General features: G+C 64.3%; 1 protein-coding gene across 3 annotated transcripts; it reads left to right on the top strand.

The window, feature by feature from the left end:
* Window positions 1-25: 25 nt before the first annotated feature.
* KIF19 (kinesin family member 19) lies at window positions 26-27,207 on the top strand. 3 transcript variants are annotated; one of them, XM_070060360.1, is made up of 20 exons: window positions 26-5,831; window positions 7,288-7,368; window positions 15,457-15,567; window positions 16,902-16,989; window positions 17,300-17,436; window positions 18,301-18,426; window positions 18,760-18,954; window positions 20,005-20,151; window positions 20,992-21,114; window positions 21,459-21,624; window positions 22,708-22,882; window positions 22,986-23,184; window positions 23,679-23,949; window positions 24,033-24,154; window positions 24,539-24,672; window positions 24,915-25,020; window positions 25,159-25,237; window positions 25,690-26,087; window positions 26,284-26,443; window positions 26,610-27,207. In XM_070060360.1, exons 1-20 carry the CDS (start codon window positions 5,793-5,795, stop codon window positions 26,738-26,740), a joined length of 2,988 nt encoding a protein of 995 aa, XP_069916461.1. In that variant the 5' UTR covers window positions 26-5,792; the 3' UTR covers window positions 26,741-27,207. The 3 variants fall into 3 exon arrangements, with proteins under 3 accessions (XP_069916461.1, XP_069916460.1, XP_069916462.1); XM_070060359.1 differs by having other exon boundaries at window positions 26,278-26,443; XM_070060361.1 differs by lacking the exon at window positions 18,301-18,426 and having other exon boundaries at window positions 26,278-26,443.
* The last annotated feature ends 1 nt before the right edge of the window (window position 27,208 follows it).

Genomic DNA, 27,208 nt, shown 5'->3' with positions numbered 1-27,208 from the left:
GCTGGTTCGTTCTAAGAATGACTGAAACAGCCAGGGCTGGGCCTGGCCAAAGCAGGAGCCCGGAGCTCCATCTGGGTCTCCCGCATGGGTGGCAGGGTCCCAAGGACTTGGGCCGTTTTCTGATTTCCCAGGTGCATCAGCAAGGAGCTGGGTCGGAAGTGGAGCATCTGGGGCGTGAACCAGTGCTCACGTGGGACGCTGGCGTTCCCGGTGGCGGCTTAACCCGCTGCACCACAGCGCTGGTCCCGTGACACTAACTCATTCCCAGAGTCCCTGGCAGGCTTATCCTCCAGGCATCATCCTTCCACACTGGAGGAAGTGGAGGTGCTGGGAGAGGTGCCGGGACCTGCCCAGGCCACAAGGCAGTGAGGGGACGGGGTGGGGACCAGAGCGCAGGCAGCCCTGAACCCCAGTCAGCTGGGTGCCCCCCAGCTCAGCACAGGAATCCCCGCATCACCAACCACGCTGTCCCCGCATCTTGGCAGGGCTCCCAGGTGCCCTCTCGGATGCCAGTGTTAAGAATTGTGTGGAGGGGCCGGCGCCGCGGCTCACTAGGCTAATCCTCCACCTTGTGGCGCCAGCACACCGGGTTCTAGTCCCGGTTGGGGCGCCAGATTCTGTCCCGGTTGCCCCTCTTCCAGTCCAGCTCTCTGCTGTGGCCAGGGAGTGCAGTGGAGGATGGCCCAAGTGCTTGGGCCCTGCACCCCATGGGAGACCAGGATAAGTACCTGGCTCCTGGCTTCGGATCAGCGCAGTGCACCGGGCGCAGCGGCCATTGGAGGGTGAACCAACGGCAAAAGGAAGACCTTTCTCTCTGTCTCTCTCTCTCTGCCCACTCTGCCTGTAAAAAAAAAAAAAAAAAAAAAAAGAATTGTGTGGAGGAAGGACCCAGGACCAGCCCAGAGGAAAAAGACAAACACTGACTTGCTGACCTGGCTCGTCTCTGATGGACGCAGTCCTCACAGGTCCCGTGTGCGGGGTGCCCGGTCTCCCCAAGAGCCCCCGGGGTGACGTCAGCACTCTCGGTGCCACCGTGCAAGTGCACAGACGCAGCCCAGGGAGGCAGTCTCCTGGGAGCAGGGGCAGAGTGCCCAGGTCCAGGTTCCACAGCTTGTGCCACACTCCGCACACTCCCAGGTAGGTGGCCAGTAGGACGAGTGGGCTCGGCCAGGCTTGCGCTGCCTTCCTGCGAGGCACCTGGGCAGCGGGCTGCCCACCGTGCGGGACACAGGGCTCCTCCCCAAGCCGCCCTCGAGAACTCCCTCTGAAAGCAGCGGTTGTCTGCTCGAGGCCAGCGGCGCCCGATGGGGCACTTGGTGTCTGGGAACAGGCCCACAGGACGGCCCCCACCCCGCAGCACAGGCCTGCCTGCCCACGGTGTCAGCAGGGTCATGGGGTCACAGCAGAGACCCCCCCCCACTCACGGAGCAAAACCCACCCAGAAGAAATACCCCACGGGAAGCCCAAACTCCGCGCTGAGGCTGGTGTGCTGAGCTCCAGGACAGAATAACATTTTTTCCCCCGATATTTATTTCTTTGAAAGGCAGAGTGACACAGAGAGAGGGAGAGAGGTTCCACCTGCTGGTTCACATCCTAAAATGGCTGCCCTGGCTGGAGTTGGGCCAAGCTGAAGCAAGAGCCAAGAGCCTCACCTGGGTCTCCCACGTGGGTGCAGGGGCCCAAGGACTTGGGCCATCGTCCACTGCTTTCCCAGCACATTAGCAGGGAGCTGGATCCAAAGTGGAGCAGCCAGGACTCGAATCAACAGTCATATGGGATGCTGGCATCGCAGGCAGCGGCTTAACCCGCTGCACCACAGTACCAACCCCGAGAGAACATTCTTGCTACTTTGGAATTTTGACCTTGGGTTGTGGCTTGCAAAAGGGGGCCACCTAAAATGAATATTAAAAAATGAAGCCAGGGGCTGGCGCTGTAGTGCAGCTAGTAAAACTGCCACCTGCAGTGCTGGCATCCCATATGGGTGCCGGTTCGCTTCCTGGCTGCTCCACTTCTGATCCAGCTCTTTGCTGTGACCTGGGATAGCAGTGGAGGATGGCCCAAGTCCTTGGGCCCCTGCACCCATGTGGGAGACCCAGAGGAAGCTTCTGGCTCCTGGCTTCGGATCGGCGCAGCTCCGACCATTGCAGCCATCTGGGGAGTGAACCATCGGATGGAAGACCTCTCTCTCTCTCTCTGCCTCTCCCTCTCTCTGTGTAACTGACTTTCAAGTAAATAAATAAATCTTAAAAAAAAAATGAAGCCAACAGGGAAAAGGGAGACAGCTGCTGCTGCAGCTGCAGGTGCATCACTGTGGGCGGAGCCTACGCCGGGGCCCGATGGTCTTTGAGGAAGGGGCCAGGGGAGCCATCCCACCAGGCTCACAGAGAGGACCCTCACCAGCCTCACCCGGGGCTGCTGCTCATTCCCTTCCCGGAGGAGAGCAAAGCAAAATGACGAAGCATCACTGGAGAAACAGAAGTCACTGGCAAACCCCCCGACGTGGGTGTGGAATGTGCAGCATGGAATGCAGAGGCCAAAGGACCGCGGCGGGGGAGGCAGGGGCACCCGGAGCAGAAGCAGGGGCTAGAATGAAGGCTCTGCCCCCAGCCCGGGCCCTCTGTCTCTCCCCCCCCCCAGGAGGCATCGCCACCCTCCTTTGGGTCCAACTGCAGGGTGCCACTTAGCCGAGACCCCAGCTGCTGGCAGAGTTGTCGTCCGCCGTCTGTTCCACGTGGCAGCTGCTGGATGGGACTCCGAGGAGAGACCCGCGAGCGGGCGACCTGAGATGTGGGTGACGCCTGCGCTGGAGACAAAGCTCAATGCCGGTGGGCTTCACGGTCCGCCCAGCATGCAGGGAGGGCCCTCAGAGCGCGGCGCCGTGTGTGCCAAGGCCCGATGGCCAATGGGACTGAGAGGAGAACCGCTGAGAGAAACAGGGCTGCTTTTTTGTTTGTTTTTTAAAATTCTCATTTATCTGAAAGAGAGACAGAGAACTATCATCCAGCAAATAGGTACAACAGCCAAGTCCAAGTTGGGCCAAAGCCAGGAGCCAGGGATTCAATCCAGCTCCCCCATGCAGGTGGCAGGGACCGAATATTTGAGCCGCGCCCGGCTGCCTTCCAGGGTGTGCATGTGTGGGAGCTGGGGCTGGGATCCAGGCACCCCTAGAGGACATGCGGGGGCCCCAAGTGGCGTCTCCACTCCTGTGGCAAACACCAGGCCAGGGCCAGAGTTTTTGGAGCTGGCAGGCAGGGCGAGTGTGACTGTAGCTCGGGTGCTTGCCTTCTGGGCGACGGTCCCTCACTCGGCACCTGTCACGGAGCAGCGGAGGGCCCGGCCCAGCTTGTTGCCAGGCGGGAGAAGTGGAGAGCTAACACATGGACAGATGCCTGTGGAAGGGGAGCGTGCAAAGGGGCCTATCCAGGAAGGGCACGGGCTGTGAGAGGGATAAGAGGAGGAACCGGTCTGGACTTGAGAGGGAAAAGACCTAATCGAGCGGGACTCTGGCCCCCTGGGATTTGTTGGGACTGTTTAGGTTAAACGGCTTAAAAACCGACTCAAATGCTGAAGTCCAGAGATTTACTGGCTCAAGAAACTTGGGAGACTGAGGCATCTCGGCTTCAGGTGTGGCTGGTTCCAGCAACCCAGAAGATGCTATGCGGTGCCTGGACAGGGGGAGGGGCTAGCACGAGCCCTGGTCTCCCAGGCTTCAGTCGTCAACCAAAGCAGAGCGGAACAGTGTTGGAGGGGGCTGGGCAGGAGATGAGAAGAGGCGGTTGTGGGGGAGCGAGGACCCGCCTGTACTTCCGTGTAGAGCCGCACCTTTGCCTTGTGGGAGAGAGGGCGGGGAAGGCAGAGCCCTCGGCAGGAAGCATAGGAGCTGGAGCCCGGGAGCGGCCAGGGACCAGAAAGAGGAGAAACCCCTGCGGACACACACTCTGCAGACTCGGGGGGAGGGGTGAAAGCTGACACAGCTGCGGGGCGGAGGGCGTGGCGATTTCCCCGATGATGGGACAACGTGGTGAGGAGCCCCTGGGAGGGATGCGCTGGGACCTCCCGCCCAGAAGCCCCTCTCACTTTTTATCCATCAACCTCCAATCGGGCTGGGACTCGGGCGTGCAGAGGAATAGAAAAACAGCCTCAGCCCAGCTGGCCAAGCGCCCCCGTGGCTGACCCAGGTGGACTGGATTCAGGGGGCAAGACGCGGGCAAGACACATCCTCGAAATGTAACTCTTGTTGGAGCCCGTGCTGTGGTGCAGCCACCGCCATCCCACAAGGGCGCCGGTTCAAGTCCCGGCTGCTCCACTTCCCATCCAGCTCCCTGCCAATGCACCTGAGAAAGCAGTGGAGGACCACCCAGGGGCTTGGGACCCTGCACCTGCGTGGGAGACCCGGAAGAAGCTTCTGGCTCCTGGCTTCAGCCTGGCCCAGCCCCAGCGTTGCGGTCATTAGGGGAGTGAACCAACAGATGGAAGATCTCTCTGTAACTCTGCCTTTCAAATAAAAAACAAAAACAAAAACAAAAAACTAAACCTTAGCTCTCTCACTGACCGACCAGGCACAGGGGCAGCCTGGCCAGAGGGCCGGACAAAGCTGGGGACCCCTGCAGGAGGGGTTTAGTGCCCACCAAGCTTTTCTTGGCAGGCCCATCTGTCACGCCCAGGGCTGCAGGCCGCTTCCTGTTGCTGTGTGTTAGTAACTCTGCCCAATACAAGCTCCTTGGGGACAGCCCGGGAAGCCAGGCTCCGGGCATGGGCTGGCATCACCCTCTGCCTCTGGCACAGCCCCGGGCGATGCCAGCCTGCCTTTCCCAGTTCCTTTCCTGGGGAGAGAACCCTACTCCTGCTCCCTCGCTTGGTCTTTGCAGGGACTGTCAGCCTTAACCTCATGGGGGCCAACAGCAAGCCACACCCCCCGCCCCTGGTAGGCAGGAGACACGCGTTCCACACCGCCTGGCCAGCTACGGGCAGAGCCGGGCCTGGAATCCCGGGGCCTCTGAGGCCAGGGACCTTTCTACCGCAGGAGAAGTGTGAGGTCCTTGTGTCTGCCACCCAGAACGGGACTGTGCTGGGTGACCTGGTGGCTCTCCCGGTAGGCAGGCAGTCAGGAGGGCACTGGGACCCACCCTGACCTAGATTCTGAGTTGGGGATAGAAGCTTGTTTGCTAATGGCGGTTTCCTGGGGCTGTGCACATCCGTAACCCACCTAGACCAGTACAGGAGCCCCCTGCACCCCTCGGCGGACAGCCCCGGCAGAGGGACAAGTCTCTACCCACCCTGCCCTCCGCCACAGAAGAACAGGAGCAAACACCATGCTCCAGTCGCCAGCCCCAGCGCCCAGGGAAACCCAAGGCTGCAGCCACAGCTGGGCTGTGAGACACACGGGCAGGCAGCAGGTGCGCGTGGCCGGGCGCGCCCCAGAAGGCAGTGGGACGGGGGTCCGGCCGCGAGCCCGGGACGCGGGCAGGTGCTGAGCAGCTACCGGACGCACGGACGCGCCGAGGGCCGCAGGGCCGCACAGCCCGGCACAGGGCGGGCAGAGCGCGGGCCGGGCGCCCCGGGGAGGAGGCGGCGCACCCCGTCCGCAGCGCGGGAGGGCGGGGCGCAGGGGCGGGGCGTCGCCGCCCGCGGTCAGCGCCCTTGGCCGCCGGAGCGTTGTTGGTTTCGGGTTGTCAGGGAGCAGCGGCGCAGGCGGGGCTGCCAGGAGCCCGGGACAGGACCCGGGCGGGCGGTGGGCGTGCGGCTCGGCCATGCCCAAGGTCGCGGCCTGAGCCCCCCCACCTGCCGCAAGCATGAAGGACGGTCGGGACTCCAAGGACCAGCAACTCATGGTGAGACCCCTTCAGCCGCCTCCGTCGTCCCCCAGAACCCTGGGCTGCCTCAGCCGGCCTCCAGCACACCCAGTACTAGGTGGACACCCAAGGGCCCAGGGCCGGCACTGCTCAGGACAACTCTCCCCAAGTCGGGAGCGGGGCGTCAGTACCTGCCCTGGCCGTACTCCTGAGGCCTGCAAGGGAGGCCCAGCTCCAGCCCTGTGCCCTGGGGACCCCACCCCCAAAGCCTGTGCAGTCTCTGGACCAAGACCACTGCCGTCCAGAACAGCCAGGGCAGTGTGGGCTCCAGCTGCCCGTGGGGAGAGGAAAGGTGGGAGTTTCTGGGGGCACAGAGGGTACCCCAGCCTTGGGGAGGGGTCGGGAGTTTAAAGCGAGTTGGGGGTCACCCACAGGGAGACCAGAGCCCTCGTGCCAGTCAGCACCCCCAGTGTCTCTGAGAAACGCTGCAAGTGGCCTCCCCAAGCCAGGGTCTGTGACAGCGGAGGGGGATGTGGGGGCAGGAGAACACTGAGGATAGATTCCCACCAGCAGTGTGGGGGGCCAAGGCCGCGGACAGGCTGGGGTGCATGGGGGGTCTCCCGCAGCCCCCTCTCCATCCCCTAATCACTGGGGATAAGGCTTCAGCACCAGCAGGTGGCTGGTGGTGTAACTGGAGGGTAACGTTACCCCTAACACCTGCACCTGTTCCAGAGAGCCTGGGCCCCAGCCCCCACACAAGCCCTGGGCTTCGGGACGCCCTCTCCGGCAGTTTAGAAAGTGTCTCTGAAAACGGTTTGCCCTGGCGCCGGCGCTGTGCCCTCGCCTGCTCCCCCAACTCCCAGGCAGGGGCAAGGGGCCATCCCGCCCCCAGCAGAGGAGCTGATGGACATCCGAGGAGAGTGGAGCGAGGCTTAGTTCTGCCCACACCTTGCAGGTGCTTCCCTTTGCCCAGCCAGAGACATCTCCCCGCCCTGCCCTGTCCTCTGCGGAGATCCACACGGGCTGGGAAGAGACAGAGGAGGGGCCCGTGGTGGCTCTGTCCTCAGGGTAGGGCTGGGGGCACAGGTGGTTAGGATGACAAAGGGACGCCCCTGCCCGATGCTAGCCTCTGTGCATCCCCCACGCATACACACGGGCACACAGAGGCTGCTCCCGTGCGGGCGCCCCGTCACGCCCAGGGAGCTGCAGGTGTCTAATTAGGGCGTGTGACTGATGCAGCTGCAGACAGTTCCGCCCCCTAGGGCTCTCCCTGAGGCCTGGGCTCCTGGGGAGTTTGGTAGACAGAGACCCAGTGCAGCACCCTGTGCACCTGCTGCCCATGCGGTAACCCTGGCTCATGGAGTTTTCTTTACGACACCAGAGGAGCCAGGGCTTGCCTGGGGGAGGAACCCCAAAACCTCACATCTCTGTCTCCATGCCGTGGCCTCCCACTACCCTGGACTTCCAACCCCAGGGATGTGTTCTGCCCTCCCAGGTGGCGCTCCGGGTGCGGCCCATCAGCGTGGCGGAGCTGGAGGAAGGAGCCACTCTCATTGCCCATAAAGTGGACGAGCAGGTATGTGGGCCTGCTGGGTGTCCCAGCTCCCCCGGCGGGGCAGGCAGGGCCCTGAGGCTCAGCACCGTCCCCGTCTCTATTCACCCAACTCCTGACTGTGCTGCTGGTCACATCATCCAAGAAGCCAGAGGTTCTTCTTCCAGGAAGCCTTCCCCGATTTATCCAAGGAGGACTGAGAGCAGCCCTAGCCTGGTGGGCCCTGGGCCCTGATGCCTCCCTCTCGGCTTCTCTCTCCTACCCTACTGTGTCTGCTACCCTCCGAGCACGTGTCTGCGGGTTGTAGACTCCAGGGTGTCTGTCTGGTGAAGTCCTCGCAGCTTTGGTCCTTGTCACGATGATGAGGTGCACAGGGCCTGCGCAGTAGCGTGGATCAAGTCTGCAGGGCATGCTGGGATCTGTGCTCGGAGCCGCGAAGCCGCAGTGAACAGAGACGCCCCCGTCCCCTCTCTGCCAGGGCAGGGAGAGTGAACCAATGATGAGCGTGCAGCTCACGCAGGCTGGGAAGAGATGCAGGGTTGCAGGTGCTGTGAGATTGCGTAAGCGGGGCTTGGTCTAGCCTGGGAGGTCGGGGAAGGGCCCCCAAGCTGAAACGTGAGAGGTAGAGAAGGGGCAGTTGGGAGTGTGTGTGTGTGTGTGCAAAGGCCCTGTGGTGAGGATGGTGATGCAATCGGGCAGCTGAGAAAAGCCGAGTGTAACTCAAGCAGGAGAGGAGGGGCAGAGGGTGGGGGATGAGTCAGGAGCCACAAGCAGCGACCAAGCCACATTTTCTGTTGACATGGCCGGGATGTTTGTTTGGGCGGACTGATGAGGATACGGGGCTGCTGTGGGCACGGGCACGGTGGCAGGGGCTTCTTCCTTTAGCAGTGGAGGCAGAGCTGTGGCTTGGTAGAGCTGTGTACCCCCCCTGATTACCCGTCCCCTGCTCCCTCTCCCTCCCAGACCACGGGCAAAGCAGGGATGACCGGGAGGCCCCATCTGAGCTGGGCGGGTGCACTGGCACCAGAAGGAATGCTTGTGAATGGCGGCACAGAGCGGCTTCTGCCATCTGCTCGCTGTGTGGCCTCGGTGGGATGGGCCAGGGCCTGGGGGTGCGTGCAGGAGCCCCAGGGGTTCCATCGGTGACCGGCGACAGCAGTCGCAAAGCCTTCTTACTGCGTCTGGGTGGGCCCGCGAGTGCACCTGTACCTCTGTCTGTTGGAGACGGAAGTTCCCCGGCCTGAGGTCAGGAGAAGTCTCCTTCTGGGCCAGGCCATGCCCTGCGGGTCCAGCTTGTCCCCAGGATCTCAGGTCCTGGGGCCGGAACAATGATGTCTCTCTCTGCCGCTTCTGGCTCCGAGCCGGGGCGAGGGCTGATAAATATTAACTGACGTTGATGGCAATGCTCTCAGTCCAGGCCTGGCGCTGGGTGCCCACGCGGGCAAACACTGCTCCCTTCTGTGCCTGCGGTGCAGAGGGAGGCCTCCCGCCCTGGGGGCTGGCTTCAGTGCAGCCGAGCTGCGCCCCCAGGAAGGCCCAGAGCTGCACGGTCCTCCAGGGTGTCCCCTCGCCAGCTGAGAGGCACAGCGAGGGAGGTCTGCGCAGCGCGGGCTCAGCGCTTCCCTTGCCAACTCTGTCCCCGTGGCCTGGCCCAGCCCTCCTGCCTGACACCTGCAGGGAGGAGCCGCAGAAATGCCAGGCGCGGAACCTCCTGGCAACAAGGAGGCGCGGACACACGCATCCAAGAGGCAAAACGGACAGCCGACTCCCCTGCCTCCCACCCGGTCCCGGCCCCCGCACTCCGGCCACCCCCCGGCTCCACTGTGGGCCAGCTGGGGCCCTGCTCCTTCCTGCTAAGACCTGGGGACCCAGGGCCCGCAGGGGCATTGACACCCCCCGCCCCGCCCCGGCCCAAGTGAGCTCCAGAGCGCCCCCTGCCTCCTCTCAGGATGTCAGGTTGGGATGCGCACCAGCTTGGCCCCTGCTCAGGGGTCCCTGGTGCCGCTGTCTGGGGGCTCTGGGGGCTGGGGTATGGGCGGTTCTTGGCGCTCTGCCTGGCAAAGCTTTATTTGGGGGTTAACTGGGACCCGCCTTCTGCCTTCCCACTTCCTGTGGCAGGGTCCTCGCAGTGGTTCCCAGTGGCCACGCACCCACCCCACGGTGTCCTGGGAGATTCCAGGAGGAGCTCGGTGTCTGGAGTGGGCCTGGATCCCGAAACCAGAGCCTGCAGGGAGGCCAGGGGGTGGGGGCTGCCCAGGAGACTGGGGAGGGGCTGGAGGGAGTGCCAGGCTGGGGGCGGAAGCTCCAGAACAAACACCCGCAAGCCCACAGCCCGCTGACCCGCCCCCAGCTTGCAGGCCGCGGTGTGTGTCTGCAGGATTTAAGTGTAATCCCGTAATTAGCGACGTCTGCTCAGAGCAGGCAGCCGCCAGCCCCTGTGCTCCCCAGCGTCCTGCGGAGCCAGGCGAGGGCCCCCCACTAGGCCCAGCTTTGGGGCCAGGGTGGGTGGTTGGGGTGGGGGAGGGAAGAGGAGCAGCACAGGAGAGCCACAGAGCAGAGGGGCTGGGCAGGGTGACGGGGACAGAGGGGACCGAGTGTCAGAAGACAGCCCTGGGCTCGGTGGAACCCTGAGCCTGTGACCCCAGACACCCAGCCCCCCCCCCCAGTCTTGGCAGGGGGCCATGGGCAGGCCAGGTCCCTCCCTGGGTCTCGGTTTCCTTGGCGCACCCACCCTGAGAGCTGGGGGCAGGATCGAAGAGGACCCGTGCGCTGGGCTGGCGGGGTGTAAGGTGACAGGTGCCAAGTGCTGGGGACGCTGAGCCTGCCATCTGGAGGCTCATTGGCCTTGCTGGCGGTGGAGGGGGGAGGGGCAAGGATTCTCCACCTCCCCCTGGCCTTTCTCCCGGCCCCCAGGATGTCCCAGGCAACCCCTAAACCGCTTTCTATCACTGTACACCTGTGTTGGACTTTGGCCATCGGTGGGTCACAGCGTGTGATCCTTGGTGTCCTTTTCTCCTTAATGTGTGACGAGGTTCGTCCTCACGGTACCTTCGGGTGATAGTCCACGGTCTGAATGTACCAGTCAGGGGTCCTGCATCCGCTGGTTCACTCCCCAGATGGCTGCAATGGTCAGGACTGTGCTGGGCCAAAGCCAGGAGCCAGGTCTCCCTAAGCACTTGGGCCACGCTCTGCTGCTTTCCCAGGCCATTAGCAGAGAGCTGGATTGGAAGTGGAGCAGCCGGGACTTGAACCAATGTCCTCATGGGATGCTGGCGTTGCAGACAGCTGCTTAGCCCAAAGCACCACAGCGCTGGCCCTAGGATTTCTTCTGTCAAGGTCATTGCACTGCTGGTTCTCCCTGACTTTCAACTGGGCAAAACTTGAGGCCCAGAGAGGTGAAGCCATTGGCCCAAGGTTACAAAGCCGTGTCAAGCCTGAGCCCTGTTTGTGTTACCCCTCCCCCAGAGAACATCAGTGCTGGCCTTGGAGGCCAGAGGAGGATCGGCTGGGTCACACGGGTGTTCAACCAGGGGCCACGTGGCCCCACGGGGGACATGTAGCAGTGTCACAATGTTGGGGGGGGTGCTTCTGCCACCACAGAGGCCAGGTATTCAGCCCCATCCTGTTTTGTCCATCGCAGGCGTCTGGGGAGTGAATCTGTGGGTAGGAGTGCTCTGTAGTCCCTCTCTGTCTGTCTGTCTGTCTGTCTCTCTCCCTCTCGCTGTCTCCCCGGTGATTCGTTCCTCAACAGCTGCAGAGCTGATGCTATCCCGCAGCTCGATTCCCGACATGCTTTGAAGTGTTTCTCACCCAGGAGATGCTGGGAAAGAGCCGGGTGCCTGCTGGGCCTCACTGCCGGATTAGACAACCCTCTGCCTCAGCCTGCAGGAACTTGGGTTTCCAGGCTGGGAGCGGAGGCCGTGCAGGGGGAGGCCCCGGCTGAGCCAGGAGGCCTGGAGTCGCTCGCTTCCCCCTCCTGGCCCTGTCTCCCGCTGTGTGTCCTGGGGGAGCAGTGTCCCCACTGGAGCCTCCCAGAGGCAGGTGCCCTGGGCGTGAGCATGCATTCCCTGGGGGTGTGAGAGGGGTCCCCGTGCTCAGCCCACCCTTGTAGGACTGGGGGACAGGCTCATCTGGGGCGGGGCCGCACCTGCCTCCCTGAGGCAGAAAAGCCAGCCTTGCGTGGTGTGGGCTTGGTTTGCAAGACTGCAGTGAGAAAGACCACCCATGGGCTGGGCTGGCCGGGACATCAGAGGGCCACTGTCACCCCATTCTGCAGGCGGGAAGTCTGGGGCCAGGGTGGCGGCAGGGAAGGACCCGCTGCGGGGCTCTCTCCATCTGTCACCTCGCCCCTCCTCTGTGCACCCCTGCACCAGGTTTCCCGTTAGGAGAACCACGGGCTCCTCCTCATCTAACAAATTACATCCGCGATGACCACGTCCAAAGAAGGGCACGTTCTAAGGTGCTGGGGTCAGTGTATTAAGGAGGCAAGAAGCACAGTGCAGCCCCTGGCAGGCGGGCACTCCCCTAGTCAGGCGGCTGAGCGAGGAGGAGGCAGAGGTGGCCATGGCCCAGTGCTAATGAGAGCACTCCTCTTAAACTGTGCGATACGAGAAAATGCAGCCAAGCCCTTGGCCCGGAACCTGGACGCTCACAATGCCCCCCGTCAACAGCAGCTTTATTGCCCAAACATCCCTTGGGCCTCTGCTGTGGGCCAGCCAGGCTGACATTTAGAGGGAGGGCCCAGCGCCGGGCTGGGGGAGGGGCAGTGTGTGCTCATGGAGGGGCCCCGGGCGGGAGTCACAGACCTGCCTGCCGCATGAGATTCCTGGCCAGGAGGGTAGAAGGTAAAACTCCGGAGCTCTCTGGCTTAGTCTCTCCCAGGAAAGCTCGGGGACCTGAGCTGAGGACCGCTGCCCACAGCCCCTGCTTACCTCTCTGCCTTGTACATGATGTTGAAATAACGTGGGCGGGTCCAGGCAGAACACCTGGCCTCGATTTTGTGTCTTGGGGGAGCGTTGGGAGGGGGCTTGCTCAATGCCTGGCACACGGAGAGGGGAGTGCAGCAAATGTGTTGGACTGGCCTGTGCACCTGCTGGGCTGGTCTCCCCGGCAACCCGGAGTACCCCTCCCCTCCCCCATCCAGCCAGTTCACCTGGCCGAGGGGCACAAGGGCTCCATTGTGTACCGGAGTGGACAGGAATGGGGGTGATGGTTTTGGGGGGCCCCGCCTGATGGGAGCAGACAAAGCCCTCTCTGAGTATCAGGGCAGCCGTGCTGACAGTGGGCTGACACGGGAGCCTGATAGAGAAGGAAGCAGCTGCCCAGGGTGCCAGGGACTTGACGGTGACCTTGTATGAAGGTCATTGGAAGGGGGTGTGTATCAGTGCATGGTGCTCCCCCGCCCTGGCACTGGAGGCCCCCTCAGGCCACCAGCCCCACCCACTCCACAGGGTCCCTGGCCCTGTCCTCACCCACAGGGGCGCTGGCACCCAGGGAAGAGCTGGCCTGGCTGGGGAGGCTCCTGTTGCATCCCTCGGGGACCTGTGCCAGGTTTTATCTTCAGTTGGGTCTGAAACTTGAGCACGCGGCCCTGGCTTGGGGGCCTGGGGCAGGGGCCAGATCCTAAAAGAAACTTCCAGGGCTTGGGACTGAGGCCTGAGAAGTAGTCGGTGGGTGGCTGGGGACGTGGGGAGGGGGCTGGTTAACAGCACAGGCCCGGGCACCCTGCACTGAGCGCTCCGTGGCCACCAGCCTCCGGCCACCTGGGAGGAGGCAGAAGCCAGGGGCCTCTTCTCTCTCTACAAAGTCCCCGCCCAGCCTGCTAACCCGCCCACCTGGGCTCCCACCTGGTTGGATATAAGATGTCTCTTTGGCTCCCTGGGGCTGGGAGGCAGCCTCCCCCCCCCCCCGCCCCTCCCCCATGGAGAATCCCCGAAGGGCATCTGGCCAGATCCCGAGCCTTGAGGGCCATTGTGCTGCAGTGAACACAGGTGTGTGCCCAGGCGGGGAGGAGCGGGGACCAGATCCCAGAGGGACGCCGCGAATGTCCCAGGTCCGTGAGCCTGCTACTCTGGCCACTCCCAGGGTCTGTTCTGCAAGCCGCTTTAGGGACGGTCACTGGCCTTGGCGGCCTCCAGACACCAGCAGGGAGTGTGGCCAGCGGCTCTGCTTCTCCGGGCGGCCCCTAAGAGCCGTCCCCCTCGGTCCTTGCCCTCTGCCAGGACTCAGTTTCCCTCTTTGCACTGTAACAGCCCAGGTCACACAGGCTGGAGGGTGGGGAGCAAGGTGCACAGAGGGTGCTGGAGCCAGAACCCCACCCCCGCTCCCACAAGGCCTCAGTCCTGGAGCCTGACCTGGCCCTGCCGTTTGAGTGGCACAGCTCTGTGCCTCAAGTTTCCCATCTGGAGCCCACAAACTGACGTTAAAGGGGTCAGCTGTTATGGTGTCCTGGGAGGAGGCAGCCAACCTAGCGCCCGCCCTCCCACCGGAGGGGGAGGGGCTGGTGAGGCGCCCGTCTGGCGCTCCCTCCAGTCCCGGGCCCTGGGGAGCACCGTGCCTCATTAGGTATTCCCTGGGCTGTCTGGCAGGAGCCGGGCGCTCCCAGGCACAGAGCGGCACACCCTGGTGCCAGCCACCCTCAGGGTCACCTCCGTGGGCAGGGCTGGGGCCTGAGGGGGGCTGGAGGCCTTCGCTGCAGTGAAGACGGAGGCATGGGTGAGCGCCCAGGTGGCCTCCCCACCCCCTGCCTGCACCCCTGTGCTCCCTCTTAGCCCCTGAAGGAAGACTGCTGAGCACACGGCACCGGCCACACCCCCCACCCATACACACTGCCCCTCTGACAGAGCAAGAGACGGGGTTCAGGCAGGGTGGCGCTTGGGCTACAGGGACTCAGAGCCCACCCCCAGTGTCCACTCCTGCCTGGCTCTCTCACCTTTCACCCCCCAAGCTCAAGGCCGAGCTCAAGGCTCGGAGACTGTTCTGGAAAGTGGTCCCTCAGTCACCCTCCGAGCAGGGCAAGAACCCGGATGGGCCGTCCATGTCTCCGTGCACACACCTCCGGCTCCAGAGCCGGCCCTGCCCTGCGGGGGAGGGGGAGCCCCAGTGGTGACTGGGTGGTCCCTGTTCCTCTCCCATCCTCCAGCCCGGGATCCCCCAGTTTCTCCCTCTGCCGGCAGCTCAGGTTCACGGCTGCTGCGAGCCAGCACTGAGGTCCACCTCCAAGCCAGCTGCTGTCCTCAGCCCTGTCACCTACAGCAACCAGCCACTCCTTGCCTGCCCTGGTCCACCTGGTGGTGGGGGAGAGGGCGTGGCAGGGAGGGTGAGGAGGGGCAGACAGGGTCCCAGGTGATACACGGCTATAGTGAGGTGGGTAAGGGTCTGGGGGCTCTGAACCCACCTGGTGTTGAGCCCTGGCTCCTCCACTTGCTAACGTGCAGCTTGAGAAAGCAAATTCCCACTCATGGGCTGTGCCTTGGCCTAGTATGCACCCCTGCACGGCACGTACCCCTGTATGATGCATATCCCTGCACAGTGCACACCTCTGCACGGCACGTACCCCTGTATGATGCATATCCCTGCACAGTGCACACCCCTGCACAGCGTGTACCCCTGTATGATGCATATCCCTGCATGGTGTATACCCCTATACGACGTGTACCACTGCATGGAGCGTACCCCTGCATGGCCTACCGTTGCCATGGGGATGTCTGCGCTGCTTTAGAGCCTGGGTCAAGGCCAGGTTCTTCTTGGACCCTGAGTGTCTCGTCCGCAGGACAGGGCCTGGGCTGCAGGGTTCGAAGCCAGGTCCTGCCATGGAAGAAACGGCTCAGCAGTGTCAGCTGTCACTCTTGGTGCTCTTCACTTGGGGCAGCAGCGGGGACGAGGAATTGCAGTCGGGGAAGGGGCCCCTCTGGGCATCCAAGGCCAAGTGTGTCCAGCCCTGACTCCCAGAGAACTGCTGAGGGGCAGCAAAGGGCCTGGGGCTCCTGGACCGCCAGCAGGAGCTGGCCGGGGGCGTTGGGGAGGAGGGGAGAGGTCAGAGCCTGGCCTGGCTCTGTGGACTCCGTGGGGGCCCGGGTGCCACATTGCCACCTTTCCCTGGCGCCTTTACAGATGGTGGTTCTCATGGACCCCATGGAGGACCCCGACGACATCCTGCGGGCGCACCGCTCCCGGGAGAAGTCCTACCTGTTCGACGTGGCCTTCGACTTCACTGCCACCCAGGTGAGCCCCTCTCCTTGCCTTGCTGCGCCTCGGAGGGGCCCTCAGGGACACTGGCGGCGACCCTTGCCTGGCTTCCACCGCAAGCTCAAGGATCTGCTCTCTTGCGTTCCCCATTCCTGAAAGTCTGCATGTACCTGTGTCGTGTGTACCCCTACATGGCACGTACCCTTGTGTGATGCGTATCCCTGCACAGTGTGTACCCCTACACAGCATGTACCCTACACAGTGTGTACCCTACACAGTGTACCCTACACGGTGTGTACCCTACACAGCATGTACCCTACACAGTGTGTACCCCTGCACAGTGTGTACCCTACACAGCATGTACCCCTACACAGTGTGTACCCTACACAGTGTACCCTACACAGCGTGTACCCTACACAGTGTACCCTACACAGTGTGTACCCCTGCACAGCGTGTACCCCTACACAGTGTGTACCCTACACAGTGTACCCTACACAGCGTGTACCCTACACAGTGTGTACCCTACACAGCGTGTACCCCTACACAGCATGTACCCCTACACAGTGTGTACCCTACACAGCATGTACCCCTGCATGACGCATACCCCTGCACGGTGCCTACCCCTACATGGTGCCTACCCCTGCATGACGCATACCCCTGCATGACATGTGCACTGTATGATGCGTACCCCTGCACGGCATGTACCCCCGCATGGTGCATACCCCTGCACGGCGCGTACCCTTGTATGATGCGTATCCCTGCACAGTGTGTACCCCTATACGACGTGTACCCCTGCACAGCGTGTACCCTTGTATGATGCGTATCCCTGCACAGCACACACCCCTGCACAGCGTGTACCCCTGTATGATGCGTATCCCTGCACGGTGTGTACCCCTATACAACGTGTACCCCTGCATGGCACATACCTCTGCATGGCAAGTACCCCTGCATGACACATACCCCTGCACCATGCGTCTTGGGTTGACACCCACACACCCCCCCACATGAGTCCCCACACACAGAGCAGAGCAGGGATGGCCCCTGCCGGAGCTGGAGGAGGGGCTGGAGGCCAGCTGGCACTGGGAGCCGGGGGTGGTCTCGGGGAAGCTGACACCCTCCCAGGGACCCTGTCTCGCCCCCTCCAGGATGCTCCCAGGAGCAGATGCAATGCGTCCTTGGGGCTGGGGGGCAGCCGCAGCTGTGGGGGGAGATGTCTCAGGTGTCCTCAGCTCTTGCTGTCCCCTTAAGGCTAGCGGTGTAACCAGAGACATCCCCTCCCCCACTCCTCATGGGCCCGGGGCTCCCCCTGGGGGCCAGGGCTTGCCTGGCTCTGCCCGCCTGCAGCCTCCTCCTCCTCCTCCTCCTCGCAGGAGATGGTGTATCAGGCCACCACCAAGAGCCTCATCGAAGGAGTCATCTCGGGATACAACGCCACCGTCTTTGCCTACGGCCCCACAGGTGGGCAGAAGCCCCGACCGGGCAAGTACTGTGATGCCCCTGCTGTGCCCCCTTGAGGACCCAGCCCCCGCATTCTCCATCAGAGACTCAGCCTGGCCCCGCTGGGGTGGAAACCAGGGCTGCAGCTGATCCCAGCCCCACCCAGGTTGCTCCAGCCCCAGAGGCCCACCCTGAGCTGAGGGTGCCGTCCTCACCTCCCTCACCGCACCGCCCTGCCCCCCCCCACCTCCCTGGCCATCTGGGAGGGCCCAGCCTTGAGGACAGACCTGGGGCTGTCCCACAAGGCCCCTCTCCTGCCCTCTCTGCCCAGGCTGTGGGAAAACCTACACCATGCTGGGCACGGACCACGAGCCGGGCATCTATGTCCGGACCCTCAATGATCTCTTCCACGCCATTGAGGAGACCAGCAACGACATGGAGTATGAGGTGTCCATGTCCTACCTGGAGGTGAGCCCCGCCCCCTGGTGGCTCCCTGGGGGCCACTCTCCCACGCACACTCCATGAGCCCTGCTTTCTAAAGTCTGGGGCTCAGAGAGGCAAGGCCAGCAGAGGCGTAACACACAGCAAGTGGGGGGACCAGGGATTCCCACTCGGGACCCTGCGCCTCTGAAGCTGAGCTCTGCCCGTCGGCAGAGATGTGAGCTTGGCTGTGACAGCCTGTGACTTCCCTGTGGCCACGCCCCAGAGCAGCCTTGTCCACGGGCGCACAGCTCCACCGCCCCTCCCGGGCAGCTCACTTCCTGGGCCTGTTCCTTACAGCAGACCCAGGGAGGGACTCCATGCAGGTGAGGACAGGTGGGCGCTGCACACACGTGGACAGGTTCAAGCCTGCAGCCTGTGGCTCCCACCGGCAGTGTCCCAAGCTGCCACCACCAGGCAGTGATGGGCGGCAGGCGTGGGCAGGAGGGCCGGTGGGCTGTGCTCCATCTCCTGGGTGACAGCGCAGGGAGGGCAGTGAGGCGGAGCTGCCAGCAGCTACCTGGCCAGTGTGGTACCGATCCAGCCCGCAAGACTCGCCCTAGGGGTGGGGCACCCTGGGAGAAGTAGCCTAAAGGTTGCCTAGCAACCCACCTGGCCGAGGTGTTCCGGCCATCAGCAGGTCCCCGCGCTCTGCCAGTGCCCAGTGCAGAGAGTGAGGCTTGGTGTGGAAGCTGCCTGTGACCTTGGCTGTGTCAGCCTGGAAGGGGCTTTCTCTGGGGGGAGCCTGGGGCTCAGGACGTGTGAGCTCCTGGCCCCATTTGGTCAGGAGGGAGGGGCACCGTGCTCTACCCATGACTGCCTTCTCCGCCCCTCCCCTCTGGGTCCCATCAGATCTACAATGAGATGATCCGGGACCTGCTGAACCCCGCCCTGGGCTACCTGGAGCTGAGGGAGGACTCTAAAGGGGTCATCCAGGTGGCTGGCATCACCGAGGTCTCCACCATCAATGCCAAGGAGGCGAGTCTTGCGTACCAGCCGGAAGCCAGCCATGGAAGGGCGCTCCCCAGCTTGGGGTGGGGGTGGGCAGGATGGGTGGGGACTGAAGCCAGGGAGCCGCTGTCTGCTCCCCTGGGACTGGGGCTGGGCTGGGACAGACATGGAGGCACCCGAGTGGTGGCAGAAGAGGGGACTCACATCTGCTCCCATGCCTGGGTGGTGCTGACCCCGGGGGCCAGCAGGTGGCCTGACAGGTGTGCCCCACCCCCACCCCGTTCCCCCCGGGAGCTGGCTGGGTGCCTCCTGTCGGGGGGAACACCCTACGAGCCACCTCCACTTCTTCCCGCCACCCAGATCATGCAGCTGCTGGTGAAGGGGAACCGACAGAGGACACAGGAGCCCACGGCCGCCAACCGGACGTCGTCCCGCTCCCACGCCGTCCTGCAGGTGGCCGTGCGCCAGCGCAGCCGGGTCAAGAATGTCCTCCAGGAGGTGCGCCAGGGCCGCCTCTTCATGGTCGACCTGGCCGGCTCCGAGCGCGCCTCCCAGGTGAGGCCGGCTTCCTGGGAACTGGGCGGGTGTGTGGGGGCCCCCAGGTAGGGAACTGAGGCCGTCCAGGAAGGAACAGGTGAGTGCGGGTGGGTGGGGCGTCCTGGGGAGAGCCAAGAGCCTGCTAATAAGGAGAATGGGGCGGGGGTCTCCAGGGAAGGAGACTGTGGCTGCCCTGGGGGAGGGGCGGGGAAGAACGAATGGGCCCAGGTGAGAAGGGGGAGGGGGCTGGGGCAGAACCAGGGCGAGTCCAGCAGTGGCACCGAGAGAAGCGTGAGGTCCCTGTCACCCACCTTGCAGCACCCTCACCCCTGGCTGCAGCCCTGCTTGCTGGGTCTCCACCCACAGGCGCAGGTCCACCCGGCAGCTTCCTGCTCCCCTGGGCGATGAGGCTGGATGATGTCACCGTTGTTAGCCCTGGAGCACATGGGGGGAGGGGGGACAATAGCCAGGGAGCAGGAGCAGGGTTTCGTGTTTGAACCTGTGGGGTTGGGTCCAGGAAACTCATCCCGCCCTCCCAGTAAAGCCCAGAGGGCTTCCTAGAGGAGGCATGCAGGAGCCCCCAGAGGGGAGAGGTTGTGCTCTCCGGTCCCTGAAGCAAGGCGGCGGGCAGAGGCTCCACGGCCTTGACTCGGTCCTACAGGCCCCAGAACTGGGAGGGGTCTGCCTGCCAAACCACACGCGTGCGCACACGTGTGAATGCACACAGCAGTCTATTCGTTTCTCACACACATGTACCTGCACACACACAACCCACACGTTTCTGTGCGCCCTCACACACACACACACACACACACACACACTCCTCCTCTTTCCCTGAAGCTGCGTGCCCGCCAGCCCCGGAGAAGCCGCCGTGGGACCGCTGTGTCCCTTGCTCGCCCCCGGTCCACCCACTCAGGGGCCCTCCCCTTCTCCCACCTTCCCTGCAGCCCGTGACCACGCGCCCTGGCGCAGGGCGGGACAAGGCCCCAAGGGGAGGGTGGCGGGGGGGGGGTGCAAACCCAGGCCCCGCCCCCGCAGCCCGCAACTCCGCCCTTTGCCCGCCCGCAGACCCAGAACCGCGGGCAGCGCATGAAGGAGGGGGCGCACATCAACCGCTCGCTGCTGGCCCTGGGCAACTGCATCAACGCCCTGAGCGACAGGGGCAGCAGCAAGTACGTCAACTACCGCGACAGCAAGCTCACCCGGCTGCTGAAGGTAGCGCCGCCGCCGCCACCGCCGCCGGGCCCCACGGGGGAGGGGGTGCGGGGCGAACACAGCAAAGCAGGGACGCTGTCTCGCCCGGAACTGCACATAGACACAGACTTGGCGTTCGCCGCGCAGACGCGATCCATGCTGGCTTCCACATTCGCCATCCATCTGAAATTCCCATGCGGCCGGGCGTCCTGCGTTTGCAGGGGAACGCAGCTGCCCCCGGGCCTCCGAGGACAGTCGGCCCATACAAAGGCTGCTGTTTGCGCACGGGGGCCTTGGTCCTCAGGTACAGCATCGCTAGAGTGTCCAGTCCTGGCTGGGCCGGGTGTTCAGGGCTTCACCGGAGCTCCTTCGGGCTGACTGACAGCTCTGTGAGTCAGCAAGGGTTACACCTGCAGACCAGGAGAGTCACAAGGCTCGCACTTTCCCAGGGGCTCCTGCGGGGAGGCGCTGCGAGGAGGCCCCCTGCGGAGGTCTCCCTGGTCTGATGGCTCAGCCACGGTGTTTACTGCACACCTGTCTGCAGCCTGCACCCACAGCCCACGAGCTGGCGCCGCTGCAAACCACTGTTCTCTTATAAAACAAGGACACTGAGGTCCAGAGGGGCTGCTGGCGTCCATGGGAGGACCCAGGACTGGGATTGGCTGGAGCTGGGGCTTGCACTGTGTGATGGTCTGAAGCCAGGCCCATGTGCACGTGTGATGTGAACATGATTTGGTGCGTGGCTCATGAGTGCGTGTGTGCATGAGTGTGTGTGAGTGTATATGCACATATACATAGTGTGGCAGAAGGAGCCCGGGGGAGCTCCAGATCTCCAGCTGACCACGGCCCCTCCCCACTCAGGACTCCCTGGGGGGGAACAGCCGCACCGTGATGATCGCCCACATCAGTCCGGCCAGCAGCGCCTTCGAGGAGTCCCGGAACACCCTGACCTACGCCGGCCGGGCCAAGAACATCAAGACCAGGGTGAGGACCCGGATTGTCCACCCGGCGCACCTGTTGGCCCCTGGACTCCCCGACAGCCATGTGGATGGAGGTGGCTGCCAGCAGGCTGGCCTCACCCCCTCACCGATGTCACCCAGGCCTTTTCCTTGCCCTTCCCGGCCTGCCTCCTGCCTCGGCCCCTTCTGTCTCCCCTTCGTCTTCAGAGGCTCGCTCGAAGCACCGCATTGTGACAGACCCAGTGAGAGGTGGCCTAGACCGAGCACTTACCCTTTAACCTGTCTGCTCACTTGAGCTGTACGAGGCAGGGAGGCCCCAGCGCCCGGGGTGACGCTGCGCCCTCGGCCCCCTCCCGTGCGCCCGTGCAGGTGAAGCAGAACCTGCTCAGTGTCTCCTACCACATCGCCCAGTACACCAGCATCATCGCCGACCTGCGGAGCGAGATCCAGCGGCTCAAGTGCAAGATCGACCAGCAGGCGGGGCGGGGCCAGCCTCGGGGCCGGCTGGAGCAGGCTGACCTCCGCCACGTCCAAGGTGTGCACCAGGGTCTCCGGCAGCCCCCCACCCCACCCCAGGCGGTCTCCCGGCACTCTGGGGTCAGACAGTGCTGGGTTCCCCCCAAATGGCCGCCACGGCCGTGCGCTGTGCTGATCCGAAGCCAGGAGCCAGGTGCTTCCTCTTGGTCTCCCACGCGGGCTCCCCCACTGAGCGCTGGGTTCCCAAGCAGACTCCTCTGCACTTGCTGGCTGGGTGGCCTCGGGCCGCTCATGCTGCTGCTCTGAGCCCTCCCGCCCCTGCTCCAAAATGTGGCCATGACTTCTGCTCGGGAGAGGCAGCGTGGAGATTAGGTGGGGTCCAGCCGGGGCTGCCGGCAGAGCTGCGAGGCAGCGCCCCGCCCAGCATTCCCTCCTAGACTTGTGCATCAGCTAGGAAGGTTTCCAACAGGTGGCACTCGCATTTCTAAGGGGGTGCCTTTTCTTTTTTCTTTTTTTATTTTTTTGACAGGCAGAGTGGACAGTGAGAGAGAGAGACAGAGAGAAAGGTCTTCCTTTTTGCCGTTGGTTCACCCTCCAATGGCCGCCGTGACCGGCCGCTGCGGCCAGTGCACCGCGTTGATCCGATGGCAGGAGCCAGGTGCTTATCCTGGTCTCCCATGGGGTGCAGGGCCCAAGCACTTGGGCCATCCTCCACTGCACTCCCTGGCCACAGCAGAGAGCTGGCCTGGAAGAGGGGCAACTGGGACAGAATCCGGCACCCCGACTGGGACTAGAACCCGGTGTGCCGGCGCCGCAAGGCAGAGGATTAGCCTAGTGAGCCGAGGCGCCAGCCAGGGGGTGCCTTTTCATAGTCGATGCAAAGCTGGCAAAGCTGCCGCCAGGGCTAATGCTAGCCTGGTTCCTGCAGGAGAGCTGGGTCTCACCTTTGGGCAGCACCCTGTGGGTGCCACGTAGGAGTGGGCTATGGGAAGACGCAATAATCCAGGAGGTCTCTTTGGAGGAAGCAGTTAAACAGGAAGTGGGAACTGCGGTTTGGGAAGAAAGCGAGAAGAGAGCTTGCCTGGCCTGAGCCTGCCACACCTCCACCCCCTGACCGCTCCCACCCCCAACCACTGGGCAGCCGAGGTGCAGGTGCACGGCGGGCAGGGGGAGCCGGCGGAGATGGGCCAGCTACGGGAGCAGCTGGTCAGCGCCTTCCAGGAGCAGATGGACGTGCGGAGACACCTGCTGGAGCTGGAGAACCGCGCCATGGAGGTGCAGATCGACACCTCCCGCCACCTGCTCACCATCGCCGGGTACGCGCCCCCCGCGGGGACCGCGCGGCTGGGAGTATGGCTGCACATGGCGCCCCTCTGCCGTGGCCTGACCCCTGTCTCTGCTCGGGGCGGGGCTGGGCAGCTGGGAGCACGAGCAGTCCCGCAGAGCCCTCAAGTGGCGGGAGGAGCAGCGCAAGGAGTCCTACAGCAAGGAGGGCAGCGAGAAGGACTCGGACCCGGGGGAGGAGCAGCCAGACCTCCTGGAGCCGCCCGAGGTGGCCTCGGCCCGCGAGAGCATCGCCGCCCTGGTGGGCGAGCAGAAGAAGCTGCGGGAGCAGAAGGTGGCCGGGGCAGGGGCGCTGGGAGACCTGGGCGCTCAGGCCACACATCCTGAGTTCTTTAGCCTCTTCCTGCCTCACTTCGTCATCTGTGAAATGGGGCCAGTTGGGGGACGGTTTACTAATTAACTAAACGCCTGCATATGCCAGCTCCCCTCCAACCGCCAAGAAAAACAGTAGCTAATATGATTGGCGGCTCATATTAGAACTGGGGCTCTCTGGACAGCAGGGTATACCTGTCTGCTAAGGGTATCCAGAGCCCTGCTGGTGTCAGGTGGGCTGGGCTGAGCACTTATCCAGTGCGCTGGCTTTAGGGGTGCGTGGTGGTCAGGGTGGCACGATCGGGGACACACGGGGGCACCTTGGGGCAGTCCCTGGTGCACGGCCAAGGTTGAGCTGTAAGCGTTGGCTAGATAGGAGCTCCAGCTGGAAGGTGGGTGGGGACCGCGCGCGTGGACCCCGGGCTCTGCCTGGCGCTGACCCCCGCCCGCCCACAGCTGGCGCTGGAGCAGCGCTGCCGCGAGCTGCGCGCGCGGGGCCGGCGCCTGGAGGAGACGCTGCCGCGGCGCATCGGCTCCGAGGAGCAGCGCGAGGTGCTCAGCCTGCTGTGCCGCGTGCACGAGCTGGAGGTGGAGAACACCGAGATGCAGTCGCGCGCGCTGCTCCGCGACGGCGCGCTGCGCCACCGCCGGGAGGCCGTGCGCCGGCTGGAGCAGCACCGGAGCCTGTGCGACGAGATCATCCAGGGCCAGCGGCAGATCATTGACGGTAGGGCCCCGCCCCGCGGCCGAGCCCGCGCCGAGGGCCCGCGCGGGCACGCACTGAGCCCCGCCCCTCCCCTCCCCCCGCAGACTACAACCTGACCGTTCCCCAGCACCTGGAGGAGCTGTACGAAGCGTACCTGCGGGAACTCGAGGAGGGCAGCGTGGAGCGGGCCACCATCATGGACCGCGTGGCCTCCAGAGCCCTGCAGGTGGGCGCCGGAGCGGGCCTGGGCGCGTGCGCATGTGCCCGGGGAGGGGCCGATGCCCAAGGCCTCCCCTGCAAATGGCTGGGACCCCAGGGAGTTGGTTCCTCTTCCTTCGTGGCTCACCCAAAGCCTTGCCAAAGCCAACCAAGTCAGGGTTGGTCATCTGAGAGATCACAGATGGCCTTGGATGCCGTCTGGGGAGACCAGGCCGCCAGGCAGGGCCAGGGCCACTCGGGGTGCCCAACAGACCACAGCTTACCCCTCCCTGGGCTCCCAGAACAAGTTCCCGCTGCCATATCACATCCCTTGGGACCCTGTGCACCTGTCACCCTGCTGTTACCTGGCCCAGGACCAGGTCATCCAATTATCCACCCCTCCCCACCCCAGGACAGCTCCTTGCCCAAAATCACCCTAGCAGGAGCCACGCTGACCCCGGACTCCGACCCGGAGAGCGTGAAGGTGCCGAGCTGTGAATTCCGGCGCTGGCAGGACAGCACCCTCCCTCCCCTTGGCACCGACAGGTGAGACTGGGGCCACAGCCTGCCGGTCCTTCCCAGAGAGCCCCCTGCTGCAGCCAGCCCGGGATGCCAGCCCAGGTCAGGGCAAGAAGGGCAGGGACGGAAGGGAGGAGGCTGACAGGCCTGGAGCCAGGACCCTCAGGTTCTCTCTCCCTTGGCACCATCAGCTTCTCCCCTGGGGTGGGGGTGGGACCCCCACAGGGCCAGCCTGGTCACTGGACACCTCCCTCCTCTGCCAACCCCAGTGAAGCCCACCGCGTGTTCAAGGCCAGCCCCCGGGCCTGGCAGGCAAAGTCCTCCTCCGTGCCCACCCCTCCTCCCATCCAGATCGGTGGCCTGGTGACCCAGGAGGTGAGCTCCGAGTACCCACAGGCCCCCCGGGGCTGCACCACTGGGGGTGGGGCCACAGGGGAGGATACCCCGCCCCTTGGGATGGAACCAGCACCTCTGCAGTCAGGGCCTTTGCTTCCCCATGACTTCACCCCACAGAGCCCCCCGCAGGACAGCCGGATTGACTCCTCCCCCGAGAGCAGCGAGAACCTGGCCGAGATCCCCTTGTCCCACCGAGGTGTGTGTGTGTGTGTGTGTGTGTGTGTGCACGCGCCCACCCACCCCTGCCCGCTTCTCCTGCGCTGCTCACATCATGCAGCCCAAAGTCCTCTCCGCTCTCCACCGTGCCAAACACAGCCAGGCACTGGGTGCTACTCGTCCACTAGGGGTCCGGGGATCAGCCGCCTGCTCCAACACAGGTGCAATCACACGTGGCCCTCAGGACCACACCGCCCCACCCCTCCCCTGCCACAAGAATCGTCAGAGCAACTGTGGGTGGAAGCCGTGTGCCCTGGGTACCGCAGGCTGAGCTCACGCTCTCAACAGGCCCTTGCGAGAACCCTGTGGGGTTAACTCTACCATCCCTGGTTTACGCAACTTGGGGGCGCTGGGAGCGTCTCTGCCATGGCAGGGGATGGGTGTTGGGAGGCGGTCTCGAGGCCCAGCTGGACGCTGCCTGTGTCCCCGCAGGGAGGAAGGAGATCCTGACCGGCACCAAGTGCATCTCGGTGAAGGCGGCCCGCAGGCGCTCCCGGGCTCTGGGGCCCGAGGGGCGCCACCTGCTGGTGCCCCCCATGCAGCGCAGCAGCCTGTCCCTGCACTCGCTCAGTGAGACTGAGGAGGTGCAACCTCCCGGGCCGCTGGCCTGCAAGCGGCCCCCCAGCCCCACGCTGCAGCACGCTGCCAGCGAGGACAACCTCTCCAGCAGCACGGGCGAGGCGCCATCCCGGGCGGTCGGGCGGTGTGGAGACGACCCCGGGCCCTGGCTGCGTGGACAGAAGAAAGCCCTGGGCAAGAAGAGGGAGCAGTCACTGGAGGCAAAGAGGAGGAAGCGGAGGTCCCGGTCCTTCGAGGTCACGGGGCAAGGGGTGAGGCGTGGGGCAGGGAGTGGGATGTCCGGGCCCCCTGGTTGTAGGAGGGGGGATCTGGGCGCCAGATGCTTCCAGCTCTGCACTGGCTCCAGCAATGCCTGTGTCCCCAGGCTGGCCTGAGAGCGGGCAGGTCCTGTGCAGGCTCCTCCTGTGCACCTCTCAGCCTCACCTCACTCTTCTCCAACAGACACAGCTCTCTCACCCCAAGACACACCCCCCCGGGCCCCACCCCGCCGAGAGCGGCTCGGACCACAGAGTGCCGGGATGCGGGCACCCAGCCCCTGGCGTCCGGCATCTGGGCAAAGTCTCGCTGCCTTTGGCCAAAGTCAGACTCCCTCCAAGCCAGAACACGGGTCAGTACCAGCCAGGGAGGGGCCGGGGAAAGGAGAGGCTGTGGCCAGGCCCAGGGTGCAGAGGCGGGCGTCCCAGAGTTTGTGCCCAAGGCCACTGGGTGGTGGAGAGGGCCTGGGGGGGGTGTTGCATTCCCAGACCCTGATCCAGACCCTTCCCCTCCTGCAGGTCCTAGGGAGCCCTCACCCCTGGCTGTCCCCTTGCACCCAGCTGGTGGGTCCCGACGGGCTGCTCGTGGGCCCCGCCTGCCTGCCAGCACCAACACCCAGGGCAAAGATGGACGCCTGTGGCATAACTGAGGGGCCCTGCCTGGAACTGGCTCTCCTGCCCCTGGCATGGAATGGCGTTAGCAGGAGATGGAGGCTGGGCAGATGGGGGTGACCCGGGAGGGTGCAGGAGGCTGGGAGCTGGGGCCCCTGAGACCCAGGAATTGTGAGGGTAACTGCCCAACCCTTCCAGGCACTCAGTGCCACCGGGGAAGGGAGGGAGCCCTGGGGGCATGGCCTACAGCAGGGGACCAAATACTTTTGCCAAAACTCCTGGCAGACCCGTGGCCAGACCCAGCCTTGGCATTGGGGGAGCGTCGCTGTCAGTGAGCGCGGCTCCAGGGCCCACACCTGGGGTGAGGGCGCCCCTGGTGGTCAGGGCAGGGGCAGACAGGCACTTCCTCATGTGACCGTTGGGGTTGGGAGGGTGCCTGGAGATACTTAGCAGACTTTTTATCCCCTTCCTTTTTAACAATAAAATCCCATCTGGGTCTTGGAAAC

This window comes from Oryctolagus cuniculus, chromosome 17 (genome assembly GCF_964237555.1).
Source record: "Oryctolagus cuniculus chromosome 17, mOryCun1.1, whole genome shotgun sequence".
NCBI lineage: Eukaryota > Metazoa > Chordata > Mammalia > Lagomorpha > Leporidae > Oryctolagus > Oryctolagus cuniculus.
The sequence above is the reverse complement of the archived record's forward strand: the minus strand, read 5'-3'. Positions and strand labels throughout refer to the sequence as shown.

Excerpts from the sequence above, each read along its gene's own strand:
- KIF19 (XM_070060359.1), top strand. The coding sequence starts at position 5,793 with ATGAAGGACGGTCGGGACTCCAAGGACCAGCAACTCATG. Across the intron at positions 21,115-21,458 it reads CCAAGAACATCAAGACCAGG|GTGAAGCAGAACCTGCTCAG; the intron begins GTGAGGACCCGG and ends GCGCCCGTGCAG. Across the intron at positions 24,673-24,914 it reads CCTCCCCTTGGCACCGACAG|TGAAGCCCACCGCGTGTTCA; the intron begins GTGAGACTGGGG and ends TGCCAACCCCAG.